Source organism: Bacillus rossius, chromosome 3, assembly GCF_032445375.1.
Source record: "Bacillus rossius redtenbacheri isolate Brsri chromosome 3, Brsri_v3, whole genome shotgun sequence".
NCBI classification, from domain to species: domain Eukaryota; kingdom Metazoa; phylum Arthropoda; class Insecta; order Phasmatodea; family Bacillidae; genus Bacillus; species Bacillus rossius.
Genome location: NC_086332.1, coordinates 95592556 through 95608846, shown reverse-complemented (window position 1 = coordinate 95608846; position 16291 = coordinate 95592556). Strand labels below are relative to the sequence as shown.

Below are 16291 nucleotides of genomic sequence, written 5' to 3'. Positions count from 1 at the left end.
TACTGTTACGAGGACTCTAGCAGGAATGCTGGCCAGCCAGCCCGCGCACCTGCATGCGGATGAGGCGTAATACATTACTGCTACACACATAAACTGATTAGCGGTAGCACCTCGCTACCCCCATTCCCCTTTCCAACCCCAGTGCTTTCCCAATGAGCACGGAGAATTCTCGGTGGCTCTCAAGGGTTCATCACGTTCCCAAAGCCCCAACTGTGTGAAGTGGTGTAACTAATATGCCATTGTTCTTGGCGCTTAAAGAGTTAAGTCGAAGATTCTGATGACGCGACACTTCGGAGGACTACCAGACTTTCCCAGGGCAGAGCTCGGCAGGTTTATAAACATACAGCCTGACCTGCGAGGGCAATGAAGTGAAGAAGGCAAGTGACCCCGTGGTGAGTGATTGCGAACAGTGAGCGGCAGACTTTGTGGGCAAAGATTGGTGCATCTGGGACCAAAGCATCTGGATGTTGCATGTGCGGCAGATGAGTGAGTGGTGAGGGGCAGTGTGTTAAGAGGTGAGTGGTAAGAGACTAGTAGTAGAGAGAGCCACTGTCGAGCCCAGCTCCAGAGGGAAGAGTAAATTGTGGACTTAATGTAAGAGTGATTATTTTTGTGGACAGACAATTAAATTGTTATAATATAACTAACAGTGCTAAATATAAATTAATCAATAAAATTCTAGTTAATTTATTGGGTATACTCTCCGGATCTGTTTTTCCCAATTGTAACATTCTTGTCAGGAGTAAACACTATAATATAATAAATTAAGGATTGAGTTTTTTAAATTGAAACAAATGAAAAAATAAACAAATTTTATGTGTGTGTGTGTATATATATAATTTAGCTATTTGCGAATAAAATTATGTTAGGAACTACAGTAATAAAGTTACAGTGTCAATTTGGAGTGTAATAAAGGTAGTGTTAGTTTCTTTTAAGTAGAAGTTTAGGCTAAGTCAGAGGTAGAATATGAGCACAGTTAACAGGACATATTTATCAGTTATGTTGTCAGTGCATATTGATGAGGAAGATGGCGGCCGACGAACTTAAGAACATGATGGCTTACTTAGCCAAAATAAAGAGTAGCCAAGAGATGGTTGAGAATAAAATGGAGGTAATCAGGAGAAAATTATGAATAAAATTGAGATTGGTTAAGTTGAAATGAAGAAAAAAGTAAGGAACAGCCAAGAAGAAGTGAAGAATGCTATAAAGAAGAAAATTGAATAAATGAAAAAGGCACAAGAAGATATGCAAAATTATCACAAAAAGACATGAGAGGTGAACTAGTGGATGCTCAAAATGCTGATGATGCTACACTTTGGAGGGCTACAAGACTTTTCCAGGGCAGGACTTGGCAGGTATATAGATAGAGAGAGTGACCTGCAAGGGCAATGAAGTGAAGAGGGCAAGTGATACCTTGGTGAGCAAGAACAGATGACGAACCAGGAGGTTGGTGTGTGAATATTGGTGCATCAAGGACTAAAACATCCAAGCAGTATTGTGTGTGTGGTGAACAAGTGAAGTGCAAGGCAGGGTGTTGGGACAGGGGTGCGTGGTAAGAGACAAGCAGAAGAGAGAGCCACTGTTGAGAAGAGATCAAATAGAGAGAGTTAATTGTGCACTCAATGTAAGTGAGATTAATTTGTGGACAGATAATTAGTTAAAATTTAACTGACAGTGTAAACAGTTAATAAATAAAACTCTAGTTATATAGTTGGGCTTTACTTTTCGAACCTGTTTTCATCCACTTGTAACACTATTAAATACATTTCTTGTTTGCATCAACAATGATCATGGTCTAAGGGACTTTCTCTTCCAACATCGGCATCTGGATGAAAGAGAGTAAGTCTGTGTCTGTTCAATGCCACTGAAAATAGCATATGTTACTTCTTCATAAGGTACCTTCATAAGAAGCCTTCTCCTAACAGAGGTTGGTGGTGCACATAGCCAGCTCTGGACGTGATGTTGCAGAATGGAAAGCTTCTTCTGACGTGCAGTTGTACCACCTTCGAATGTCCTTCAACCGAATTTCTACTTCTTCCAACAGACATTTTTCCTTGTATCTTCCCTTCAATGATGAGTTGTAACAGCTCGTAACTATTGCCTCTCCTAATGTTCCCTAGAAATTGAGATTTCCTTTGCTTTATAGTGAACATAATTTCTTCTTGTTTCTTCATCCGCTGAAGCACTTTGTCGTTTGAAATTTTCAGCACCAAATGTACGTGTAAGAGAAGGTGATATAGATACATTTCTAAAAGCATCAATAGTTTTCTCTAGATTTTGGTCAAGGAAAAATAGAGCACACGTAGCAACAAATCATTTGCATTATCAGTTACAAACTAAGATCCGATTGTATAAAGAGTTGTTTCATGCTAATAAATTGTGTCCTGGCCTGTTCTGTTCTGGATTTTGTTTCTCACTTGCAATCTCACTGCTGATCCAGCACAGTTTCCAAGTATTTGAAGGATAATACTTGTTTGATCTTATTGCCTTTTATTGACAGCGTTTCCTGGATTTTACTCTTATGGCCAATGGCACTATTACATTCAGGCGTTATCTCAAGTCATAAGCTGGTTTGATTATCGTTGATTCACATTTTCTGTAGCATCATTGTGTTGTGAGCGCTGAGCAAAGATCATTGGGAACTTCAATGTGAACCGACTCGCAATTATCTCGGATCGACACTGCACAAGCAGACATGGCCGGCATTTGCACAGTTTTTTATTCAGACGTAAATACTAGCGTAATACATATTAACCAAATTTCAGATCATATATAAGTAACATAAATTTTACTTATTCTAGTGTTACAACCTCTTTTCATGCAAAATACCCATATTTTAAATGTTTGAAATGCTTGTTATTTAAGTTTGATCTTTAAATAATTTATTTAATATTTTATTATTTTCCATATTAAATATAAGCTTTTTTCTTAGTCAAAACCAATTCATATTACAGACTGCTTCGACTTGTATTAACTTTTAAATACCAGAATGTGTTTTCAGTTATTATTAAAATTCAAAAGATGAGGTAGCGACTAGATGTGCTATCTTGTGGTCATCAACCATTGCTTTCCGTGTCACAATATATTGTAACGGCTTTATATCATTCCAGCCCACCAATAGAAATACACCTAACATTTCTTCTACCCTGCTGCTGCCTGTTGTGGCAGAATGGAATGTATGAACTAGTGATGGGTCAAATACCAATTTTCTCAAATCAAAATCTCGAATTCAAATCCCAAAAAGTACCTTGAATTCATCCCTTGAATCCACATCTGGGTCTTAAGGATCAAAAATAAAATAATGCACAAGAAAGGAAAAATATTAACTATGGTGATGAAACATTTAAACCCTTTGAATGATTGTTTCACAAACTAAGTTTTCAGAATCAATACATATTGTAACTTTATTTATATGATTACATGTTAAAAAACACCATCTTGTGGTATGGTAACAGGATAGGTATGAAGGAAAATATCTAGTAAACTTCAAAAGTTATCAGTGTTGAATTTTTTTAATTTACATTATTTCCTTTAATTTTTTTCTTCAAATCTTTTCCTTCAAATATTTAATATTTTGAATACTAAGGATTGAATGGTATTTGAAAATATGAAGATTTGATTGGTACATCCCTAGTATGAACAATAGTTCACGCGAACAAATATTGTGTAGTCCTAGTATGTATTTGTACAATGTTTAGAGCAGTGTTTTTCAATCTTTTTGATTTCGCGACCCCTTTACAAGTTGAAAAATTCCGGCGACCCCCTTGTGTCACAGAAAGACAAAGAAATTATTTAATTAAAAGACTACGTTAATGGTATTTTCTATTTTGGTACAATTATCTATTATTCGGATCTACACTCTGCAGGAAGCCGCGAGAATTTTGAAAGTAAGTACGAGGTAAGTTGGTAAGGCTACGTGCCGTCGCCGACGCCGCATTGTCGTTGCGGCGACAGGAAGCGACATGCGCACGCCACCCGCCGCCGCCCGCAATGTTCTTTTGTTTCAACTCTCATCTCACCCAGTTAAGCGTAGTCACCGATGAGTACGGACGTCATTCTTTTGTTTTTCACTTGCTCGGCGCGTTTGTAAAATGGATAAGTTTCTCAAAAGATCGCAGCCTTCAACATCTGGTACGAGTGTCAATAGCGGTGGTGGTGAAACAAACCCAAAAAAAATAGACATTACGATGACAGTTATTTGAAATACGGGTTTCATACTCTCACGTGATAAAACATCGCCGCAAATTACACATTATATATCATCAATAGATTCTAAATCCTTGGAAGCCGTAACAATGAATGTAATGGTTGATTCCAGAATAGGAATTGAGGCAGCCTCCTCTGTCTGGGAGCCATCTGTGATGTCCTCACCTTGGGGCTAGGCACCTTGTTCAACTCCTGGATACTGTGGCACAGCTGCAAGTGCTTGAACTGGAATGGATTGTTGCGAGCACCTTCGAATGTCCGCATCAGCTTGTCACTCATCCACTCTATCTGCATCACAGACCCCACAAGCCCACATTGAGTATCTATGGGTCCTGATGCAACTGGAGGGTACATTCTAAAAGCCATTAGAAATTAATAGCATTCACATTACTGATAAAAAAATGTTCAAGGCAACAAATGATTACCAATAACGCTTTTCCTTTATGCCAAGACAAGATTTTATGGTTTTATTTTTAGATTTAGTTTTTAAACAAGAGATTTCGGAGTTTTTTTTTTTTTATGAACTCAAATTATTCATAAAGCTAGCAACATTTTCAACAAATACGACACTTCCTTGTTCAGTGATTTTTACTTTACAAAAACAGAGTCAGTTTTACTGATACATGATGCACTTTTACAGTATAATGATTTTTATTAAGCATGTCTAACTACTGGGAACAATAAAAATAAATCAGCAAGTATATGTATGTACGTTTGTAAAATGTTCCAGTGCCGTATTGAAGAGATTAGTTACTACATTATAACAGTTGTAATTCAAAGAAAAAAAAAATCTATTTAGTACATATATTTTGGTACTAACTTCATGCTAAATAATTTACAGTCATTTAATTTAATGTATTAAAAGATTACATTTTTGTAACCTGAGCTGAGTTTTGATTGAATATGTTGATTAATTTCATAATTTTTTGTTGCATTTCGGTGCTCTAAGGTGTACTGGAACACTTTTCAGTGTTCTTTCAGCTTGTAAACAGTCACCCGTTTACAGGTTGATTTCACTATTTCATTTTTATTGTAAATTAATTATTATTTTTAAATATGCATTTGTATTATAAGTTGTACCAGCAACCACACTAACAGAGATTGCGTAAGGCAAGCCAGTATGTTTAGTCTTTGAAAATTGCCGCAGTTTAATAATTTCTTGTCTTCATTTATTATTCTTTGGACGCCAATTCCTTTTTCTGCAAGCTTTACATGAGTTATACACAGGCTTAATTACAGTACATTTGATTTTTACTATGACTGCTTAGTATTCTTCCTCCTAGTTGCGAGCTCGCTGGTTGCTACAACAATCCTGGTAAGTTGTAAAAAGAAAAAAAGGAAAGAATAGAGAGAATTCCACGACGCCATCGTGGATAGAAGACGTTTTCCTTGCGATGTGTCGCCAAAAACCTGGTGCCCGCAATGGAAACAAGAAGTTCGTGTCAACCACGATAGTTAAATACTACAGTGTTAGCAGAGTATTCAGATAGGAGAATTCTGAGTTCATCTACCTCAGCATACAGGGTATACGCCTTACGACATACGAGGCGTTTCGTGAGTGCTTCCAGCATCGCGACTTCTACATCTGATTCCTGTCATCTCGTGGTGAGAACTTTCCTTGTACCACATTTTCTGGACCATTTTGTATCACCGATCCAGTCACTGAATCGTAGCCTACGGCAGTCGTAGTTGATTAGAACTCTCGTACAGCGTCCCTTTCTACAAGTTCCTGCGACCATCCACCGATCTACCCAGAAGTCTTGAGTGGCCGAAGAACATGATCTACCACAAATAGAGCTAGTACCGGTAGTTTTAACCATTGAGAATTCAGTAATGATGGTGTAGTATTAAAACTTGGCCCGAGTTCATGCATATCTGGCTATCTGTATTTGGTAGGTTACTTCTAAGCTGGTACAACATTAGGGTATTTTAACAGAATTTTTCTATTCAGACTTGTTCAGATCATGAATATTCATTTCAAGTGTTGTACCTACCTATGTGCTGAAAATTAAGTATCAATAATATATAGTAATATTCAGATATGGATTTACTTATTTGATATTAGTATTAGTTTTGGGTACTAACCATACACGAATACAGCCAACCACCATACTTTGCCAGCCAGTTAATATGCTTTATCTTTAACTTACACTTCACCGTAATATCAAATTTGAGACTTTAATTTTTAATTACTAAAATATAAGTAACTGTGACGTGTTAGCTGTGTCAAACACAATTGTATTAGCTAGGTAGGCACACACACACTCACAAGGTTTATCGCAATTCATCATATAATCTCGTCCCTAGATATACATGATCTCCATCAGACATATACAGCGTGTTTCTAAATGATTTATCCAATTTTACAATTTCATGATTTTTATGAACACCCCATGTTTACTGTGGTGCATGCTGCACATTTCCGGTTCGCTTAGACGCCAATAGGTATTGCCCTGGTGCCGTGGCAACTAGAACTGCTTTCACGCACACTGTACATGAGATGGCAACAACACAAGCAACAAACTTCTTTTTGCATTTTTCATTTCAATAAGTGTGAGTCAGTTGCAACTTGTTCAGTGTGGCTTCCAACCACGTATGGCAGTAAACCTCCTACTGTGCCGTTTATCATAATTTTGGGGCACAAATTTTGAATTTTAAATATAATTTTAAATTTTTATAGAAGGATGCCACAAAAATAATGGTGAATTTTTAATTTCATTTAATTTTGTTTCCATTACTGTACACTCCGACGTAATCTTGTGCAACCCAGTACACCTGCGCTTGTTCGCAGGCCCAATTAGATACCTATTGCTGACATTTGGTGATCGCAGCATCTCGGCAGCAGTTTGCATCACGTTTTCTTCCTGTAACAGTATGACTTTTCGTGCTAGCGAACGCTACCCCAAGCCCACCGCTAGCAGCTTCCATTTCTAGGAGGCAAGCATAGGTAAGCTGTTTGCCAGCACGTCCAGGAGCATGTTACAGTCCGCGGCGATGCCTCGGGACGGTCCACACGACGACTTTCCCAGGCGACTTAGCAAGTTCTGACCCCCTTCCCTCATCACCCACCTGTGGCTTCACGAGAACTTCAACCCGGAGCATCGACCTCCAGTGAACCCGCGCAGGGTATATGGTCTCTTCAAACACATTCGCCCTTGTCCAACAGAGCCCTAAGCGAAGCCTAGCGGCGGGAAAAATCCCTAGCCTTGCTCTGTCCGCTGGTTGCGAGTTGTGACCAGTGCACTCTAGCGGACTTTTCTGTGACCCTCTAGGCAGGTTCTCATCTTGGCCGCCAGAGCGCACTACTCATCCCTCCCATAAGAGACAGCTTGTAACAATCGACCTAGGCAGCAGTCGCAGTGCGATTGCGATCTTAGTTCGCCTGCGACTCACGTTTTGCTCTTTGGATGGGGGCTGTTACTTTCTTTAATTAGGCACACAGGCGCCATTTTCGAGGATTCGGCGGGCAGCATCTGGTCAATACGGACCACGCGTTGCGATTCGCGAGAGTCAATCTCTGTTGTTCTTCCAAGACTTGACACTACGTCATGTAGTCGCCAACGTCGAGGCATAGATGCCTTATTTTACAAATTTTTAAATTTGGCTGCCCGTGATAGTTTTTTTTTATCTAAATTATTTCTTCTTTTCTCGCCATGGCCGGGAATTGCCCACTCGACTCCTGGAGCCAGCTAACGTGACTTCACCCCGCTACTTTGTGTAAGTGGTCGTCATACCTCCCCCCCCCCCCCCCCCCCCTCTTTTTGGCCTTTCCCTGGGCATAGTCTTGCCCAGACTTAGCCGCCTGTTAACCAGTCTAAGCAATTTGGGACTTTGGTTACAGGCGGGGTGCAAGAATAACATGCAAGATTAGCCTGCAAGAATTAGAATGGAACTTCTCTGTCAAAATTAGCAGTCCGTGATTGGCTACCATGCAGTCACAAGTTTTCTCCCCTTTCCGGTCGACATTCAAGTTTCTACATAAAACAAATTCTTCTGGACTTTAATCTACAGAAACCTCCAGTCCCAGGACTGCCAGTTTTCAGGACACAGGATTTAGTTAAATTTATTTCAAAGGAAAACTAAAAACAAAATGTAATTGTCGTTCTTTTGAGCCTGCGAGCTCACTTAAAACCAGGGTCAAGTTTAAGAGATATGGTTGTTTTACTTTTATATGTATTTTGTTGCCCCGGGTCTCCCTTCTTTTTATAATTAATATATTTTAATACATGTGTACTTAAAGATAAAAGAAAAGAAAAAGCTAAGTAAATTATTTTAGTAAAAGGGCAGTTATATAATTCAAACCAGCAGTCTTGTTATTTCATTATTATTCATCCTCGATCCACATAGCCTCCTAGAGTTCCTAGTAGGTTATAAGTAAATTCCTTTGTACGACGTCTGGGCACCTCTGTGATTATTGTGGTCGTTTGTTTGTTTTCTGGGCCGACGTTTCCAAGGCCTTAATTTTTACTTATTAATTTATTGAGTGTTTACCTGCAGCCCAGCGTACGTTACACTACGTCAGTGGCATCAGCAGTTTGAAGAGACTGGTTGTATAAGTGTAAGTCCACTTCCAGAGTTGATAATGTTATTTTTCTTTTTAATTTATAAACATGATAATTATTGAAGTACAGTCCCACCCAGTCTACTCTATTTTAAGATACAAGTATTTTATATGTTAAAAATATGAAATATATGATCAAGATGGTGATACCAGTATTTCATTGGATCAAAAATCATCTATTTCCTGGAAATGTGTTCGAGGTTGAATCAAATACGAATAATAAACTATTACATTCATATTCAAAAATTCGCAAAGGCCTACCAATAAACGATTACCCGTGACAATTTCAATATGGAATACAACTTTAAAGTATAGTATTATAAAAACTGTATTTTTTTATTAAACAAATTTGTCCAAAAACAGAAAGTTCCATAGTTTATAAAATAACTTTTAAGTGCAATGAAAGAAAATTACTAGTATTCTAAAAGAGAGAGTAAAGAAAGACTGTTAGACTTCCAAAGAACATCTTGGATTATTTGCTGAAGTTGGCGAGTCTGCAAATTTTACAGTCCAGTAGAGTCGAGCGTTGTTCCGTATTTCTCCTTCGAGTTGAGTTGAGTCCAGACTTGACAATGTTTTAGCAAAGTCTTTAAAAATAGAATCAAGCTCAATTTGTTGCAGAAGTTTTCATATCAAATGTAGGAAAAGAATATTAAGAGTATTAGAATGGATTATACAACAATACTAAAAGCCACAATAAAAAATGCATGCACAAACTTACCAAAACCTTTTCATTAATGTTGAAAGTAACTCCTTTATGTTACTAAGTGGGATGAAATAATGATATCTACTTGATCAGCATCTATATTTAATTCTATGTTTCTTGCTTATTTAGGAATATCACATCACATAATTCTGATTCATAGACCATGTGATACTTTAATGTAGGCCTGTGCAAAGCTTCAACTAAGTGAAACAATTAAAGCTCTTAATAATATTGGATTTGACTACACCAGGAAACTTGTTATTCATTTTATAAGCAGCTTTGGTTGTAGTGCGTGGATGCGTGGGTGGGTTGGTGGGTTTGTGGGTTGGTGGGTTGGTGGGTTGGTGGGTTGGTGGGTTGGTGGGTTGGTGGGTTGGTGGGTTGGTGGGTTGGTGGGTTGGTGGGTTGGTGGGTTGGTGGGTTGGGTGGGTTGGGTGGGTTGGTGGATTTGTGGGTTGGTGGGTTGGTGGGTTGGTGGGTTGGTGGGTTGGTGGGTTGGTGGGTTGGTGGGTTGGTGGGTTGGTGGGTTGTTGGGTTGGTGGGTTGGTGGGTTGGTGGGTTGGTGGGTTGGTGGGTTGGTGGGTTGGTGGGTTGGGTGGGTGCGTGAAATAAACTATTTGTCAAAAAATTGCATATGTACAGTAGAATCTCGATTATCCATGACCTGATTAACCGGGCATTTGGTTAACAAGTTCTCAAATAAAAACCAAACAAATTTTTTTGGGGGGAACAAAGCCCACGAAGTGTAATTTATTAGGGAAGTGACAAGAAAGAAATTTAACCAAAAACTACATATTAAAAGTAGAAACTAACAGAAAAGAAACAAACTAGAATCACCCTTTCGAAATTTTGCTGTATTGTTTCACCTAAATACATTTGAATTCAATTATCTGTGATTTTCGCTTATTCGTGCTGACCTCCTACCTCTCCCTCCCCCCCCCCCCCAGTTTGCAAATTTCCCTGGTTAATCAAGATTCTACTTGTGTGTGTGCGAATGTGTTCATGCATGTGTGTTTGTGTTTGTGTGTGTGTGTGTGTGTGTGTGTGTGTGTGTGTGTGTGTGTGTGTGTGTGTGTGTGTGTGTGTGTGTGTGTGTGTGTGAAATGATAAAAAAATTTTGTCAAAACTTTATATGAAGTGCATATGTGCTATTTATAGATAATTTAAGGAGCAATAAATATATATATATCTTTATATATATATATATATATATATATATATATATATATATATATATATATAAAAGATAAAAATTCAAAATGATATAATTACAAAAAGGCAAATCTGTTAAAAAAACTATTCGGCATACAAACAAAGAAAAATACCAAAAGTTAACTATAAACTTTCAAGAAATAAGCTTATTTAAAAAATAAAATAAAAAGATTTTAAAAAGGGCATTGTTACAAAATTTAAAACATCATCAAAAGATTCCCAGTGACACAAACTTAGATTTTCTAAAAAGGAAAAAAATTTTCACAATTTTTCATTTAGAACTAAACTTTCGAGGACATAATATTTTTTTTTAGTAATTATAAGCATAGATATTTGTAAGGAGCCTAAGGTGCCCACTGAAAAATTATGACTATAACAAAAACTTTAATTTAATAATGAAGGAGTGTTTCACTTATGTAGCTGAATTTTAAATGTCGCCCTATTGTTACACATTTATTTTATATTTTATATGCATCTCTATGGAGTAGGCCAATACTTGTGCTTGGAGTCAGTGATAAAAGGATAGAATATTAATACACGACATATTACAGGGTGGTCCTGTTGACGTGTGTGCCCACACTGGCCACGCAGCACACCTGGCTCTTGGCGAACTCGACCACGTTGTAGCTGACGTTGTTGAGGAGGGCCAGCGAGTAGGCCAGCAGCCCCGAGTCCTTGTTGCGCCACAGCTGGTCCAGCATGTGCGCGAGCTCCAGCACGCGGCCCGCCGTGTCCACCGCGATCAGCACGCTGCCGTTGCCACGCAGCGTCTGCAGGATGTTGGCTGGGCACACACACGCATCACACGCACACACGCGTCACTTGCAACTCAGTCACAGGCTGCACGTACACGTTCAGGCTTCTGAGAATAATTTTTTTTTTTTTTGAAATTCAAAAATCAAATTTAGAATAGAATATCAAAGTACTCATGAATGCTGAATATTTTTGGAATCAAATTTAAACATAGAGTGAAACTTTTGTTTTCTTCACATTTAACAGGAGTACAAGAAGAATTAATGCAAAATACAGTAAAATTAAAAAGAGAGTAAAATATACGGAACCATAATAGAATGGTGTGAAACAGGGGTCGCCAAATGGCGGACCGCGAGAACACAGCAACTTGCACTACAGAATACGTAATTTAATAAAAATGTATTCCCCGCATTATCTATGTTGACGTCAAATTGAAAATGGCCGGGCGAAGTAACAAGCTGACAAGCGAGAAAGAGTTCGCGGATTGCGAAAGCGTTGATCGTCGCGGTGAGGAAGCGTGAGGGGTGTCGCGAGGGCGGGAGTAATCACGCGATCGCGCCGCCGGCCGCCGGGGGGTCAGTGTTTTGTTTTAATTTTGAGTGACGGACACCGCGACGATCCACGTGCTTGAAATATTACATTTGCTTGTTTACTTTACGAGTTTAAGTACCTACCTGTTTACATTAGCAAGTTTTATTACTATGGAACCCAAAAAAAAGAAAAGTTGAAGATGAAAATAGACAGTTTTTGCCAGAATGGACCGATTTATATTGTTTTAGCTGCCAAATCGTGCTGGAGCAGTGCCAATGTGCTTGATTTGTAAACAAACAGTGGCGTTAATTAAAAGCTCGAATATAAAACGACATTACGATACCAAACACAAATCAATTGCTGAAAACATTCCACTTTGTAATGATCTGCATAAGTCTAAAATTGCAAGTTTACAATTAAGTTACTCATTTTCGACCCAGATCATAAGTCGCTCAATGACTGATCAGGAAAAATGTGGTGAGGCTTCTTTATGTATTTCTTGGACTATTGCTAAGCATATGAAACCATTTACTGATGCTTTCTCGAGGTGGGTAATGCTTTATTTGAGAACTAAAAGTATGTTGTTGAGACGATACAACGGATTCCGTTATCTGCTTCTACTAGCACCAGAAATACACAAATTTTGGCAGAATAAAATTATTGTGATGTGAAGCGGTAGTTAAATAATGCAAACTATTACGCCTTGGCTATGGATGAATCATGCGATGTCACTGATACAGCACAGTTAATTATTTTTGTACGCTACCTGGACCAAACGAGAGAAACTTTTGTTGAGGAGATATTGGCTCTTTTGCCGCTATTAGGAAGAACATGAGGAGAAGATATGATCAAAGCAGTGATGGATTATTTTGATAAAGATGAGTTAAGAATTGAAAAAGCTTTTATCGGTAACTACTGACGGTGCGCCAGCAATGGTTGGGAGTAAAAAAGGACTAGCTCATCTGTTGAGTAGCAATGCAAGATGTAATGAAAATTTGATTTCCTACCACTGTGTTATTCACCAAACTGTGCTTTGCTGCAAACTCAATCATAATTTTGAGCATATTATGCAAGAAGTGATTAAAATAGTAAATTCTCTTCGTGCAAAATCATCACTGCAACATTGTGAATTGAAATCATTTCTTGAAGAAGTTGATGCACGATATGACGATCTACTGTTGCATAATAATGTGATGGTTAAGCAAAGGCATCATTTTAGAAAGATTCTTCAGCATTTTAGAACACTTGAAGATATATATTTTCAACCGTGATCAGTCTTCAGCAAAAACCTACTTAAGTTTTCTAAACGAAAAAGAAAATGTAGCTGCCATTGCTTTCTTGACGGTTATTTTTAAACATATCAATGACATGAACCTTAAACTTCAAGGCAAGGGAAAGCTTGTTTGTATGGTAGCTCATGTAAGAAGTAAAATGTTTTTTGGGAAAACTCTATCTCTTTATTAATGATCTTGGTAATGAATGCTTACACTTCCCCAATTTAAATAAAATAATCAGCATTGACAACGAGATTGACGTCGGCCAATACAAGACGTTCATTACGGGTCTTAAATCAGAATTTAAAAACAGGTTCGCAGATTTTAAGAATATTGAGAATGTTGTAAAAATCCTCAGCAGCATTTACTCTCTGCATCCTGATGGTGAATGGAGCAACGAAGCTGCAATGGTTTTCGGAAGTGATAAAGCTACTCTACAGATGGAAATGATCGATTTCCAAGAAAACACAGTTTTAAAACACAAACATGCGGAAGTTTCCAATGAAGAGTTCTGGATAAAATTTGTGTGTGGTAATAAATATCCAGAACTACAAAAATTTGCTTTGAAGCTTCTTACTTTGTTTGGGTTAACATATATTTGTGAAGCAGCATTTTCGAAGATGAACTTCATTAAAAATAAATTTTGATCTCGACTTACTGATGAACATCTCCAGGATTTAAGGTTAATAGCTTGCACCAATTTTACTCCAAACTTCAAACAGATAATCCGCAGCAAAAAATGTCATTTTTCTCATTGATATGTAAAAAAATACCTTAGTTATTTCCGTAATTACATTTGTTTAAAAAATATTTTTTTCTATAAAATGATGTGCGGACCGCGATGGTCATTTCATTTCTTAAAACGGACCCCGAGCGAAACTAATTGGTGACCCCTAGTGTAAAATATAGGAAAATAAAAAAATGGCACAAAGCATTTTCATAATCAGTTAATTTTTAAGTTTTAAAACTGTTTCGTTTATGCAAATGAATACGCATATACATAAATATAGAATATTTTTAATAATTTTTATAAAAAAAATCACAGCTAATTTGTTGCATATGAAAAGTATGTATGTACTAGTTGCAGAAAGCAAAATTCAAATTTTGCAATGAATCTTCTTGGCTTCATAAAAGATTTTTGTGAATGAGTCCCACTTGATGTAACGAATAATAAAAAAAAATATTTGATTTGTAGTTTCCAACTGAATATTAAATTATTCATGAATTTTTATTGTTTTCCGTAAAGTAAACTGAAAAAGATATATCAAAGAGAACAATATATTAGTTCGTAATCCTTTCTTTAAAAAAAAGGTTGACATATGAGAGTTTATTTTTTTGTTTGAAGGAGGCTGATTAAACCCTAAATAAAATATAATAAAAACATAATACATAAAAATAATTTTTATTAAGGTAATATGGTCAACAACTGCTGATCAGTTGTAATCTGTATCTGAACAATTCCAATCCAGCATGAGGCGCCACTTTTCCACTAAATGTTCTCTGCTTGTGATGCAGCCCCTCCTTTAATCTTCGATTTATTTTTTATTTTTATATATATATATATTTTTTCACTCTTTCAAAATTATAACTAAACCAAGGCTTCCACTTTAGGGCAACCTGAAGTCACGAGTGCAGGCCCATGTGTGTTCGAGTGCTGAAGCAGATGCACAGACCTAGCATGAGGTCGGAGCTCTGGCAGTCAACAATGACTCGGCCGACCAGACCTGACAAGCAGCAGGTTCCTCAGTGTCCACCAGTCAAAGTGCTCTCCCTTGCCTGTTACTAAAATATTTACAACTAGCTAATGCCTGGCATGTGTTGCAATGCCTCAATCAATTTTTTTTGTAATTTTTTTGAAGTAAGTACACATATACAAAGAATCATATACATATGTATATATGTATACATGTATATATGTATATATGTATACATATGTATATGTGTATACATGTATATCATGTATATATAGGTATGTGTGTGTGTGTATGTATATATATACACACACACACACACACACACCTTTCTCTATTTCTCTTTATCTCTCTCTATATCAATGTCTGCCTCTATATCTCTCTATAGCTCTTCTTTATATACCTATATATTTTTATTGTTATGAACTCGAGACACCAGACCACGATGCCAGGTTCGGAGCTGGCTGGCGGCCCTGCATGACCACTGGCATCACCCGCCGTGTCACGTGCTGTCCACTGATGTAAAGCATGCCACGTGCACCTGGCCGGATTACAAGGGTCATCGCTTCTCCCCCCACCTCCGCTCACCAAGCATCATCCTGCCTTGGTGCAGTTATCTATCGCTGAGCGGCCTTGGGAATTCCGCGGGCCACCGCGCGGAGTGGCGATAATGGATGCCACTCTTTTCTTCTGTTCGGGCGTCGGGTCGGCCCTGGATGACACGAATCATCACTGCCGCTCTCATCGGTTTGAGAAGGGCGCCACAGACTACTTAAGCAACAATGCCAGCATCCACGGCAGTTCCACGACGGGTGCTGCGTGAGTTCCGCGACGAGACCCACAACAATTCCGAGCGAGTTCCGAGAGTTTGGAGAGTTCCGTGAGTGAAGGGAAGTGTGACATCGGCAAAGAGGGTGAGAGATCCCTCGAGATAGGCATGACGGGATCCAGAGAGCGTGACTGAGTGGCACGAAACTGTGTGTGGACAGGTACGAGGTACGGGGCGAACCACTGTATGTATGTCACTCTATAGCGATGAAAATTTGAAAAATCATGGTGTGACATAGGTATATAAAAAACACGCGCATATTCGAATGCAACGTTGTATCACAATTTCAAAGCAATCGGTGAAGAACTTTCTGAGATGAAAAATTTTGAATGGACGAACATTTACATTTTTATCAATTTAGATTGACAGACAGCAGCACTTTTCACGTGTTCAGCCATTCCCAAACTAAACAAGCTGACTACAAGCAGACTAGATGTGACTGTTATCTTCAGGAACACCCAGCAGGACACAGCAGAGGCATGGCCATGGGAGGGGTTATGACTTTATGAGTAGTGTTAGGAGGTTTCT

General features: G+C 38.1%; 1 protein-coding gene across 3 annotated transcripts in view; it reads right to left on the bottom strand.

Moving 5' to 3' along the window:
- Positions 1-16291, bottom strand: part of LOC134531048 (probable cleavage and polyadenylation specificity factor subunit 2) — a 96866-nt gene that overhangs the window by 52967 nt on the left and 27608 nt on the right. For all 3 annotated transcript variants that reach the window (XM_063366554.1, XM_063366553.1, XM_063366551.1), the window contains exons 6-7: positions 11282-11469; positions 4372-4494 (exon numbers count right to left, since the gene is read on the bottom strand). In XM_063366554.1, the coding sequence (XP_063222624.1) occupies positions 4372-4494; positions 11282-11469 (311 nt within the window). The remainder of the gene's footprint in view (positions 1-4371; positions 4495-11281; positions 11470-16291) is intronic.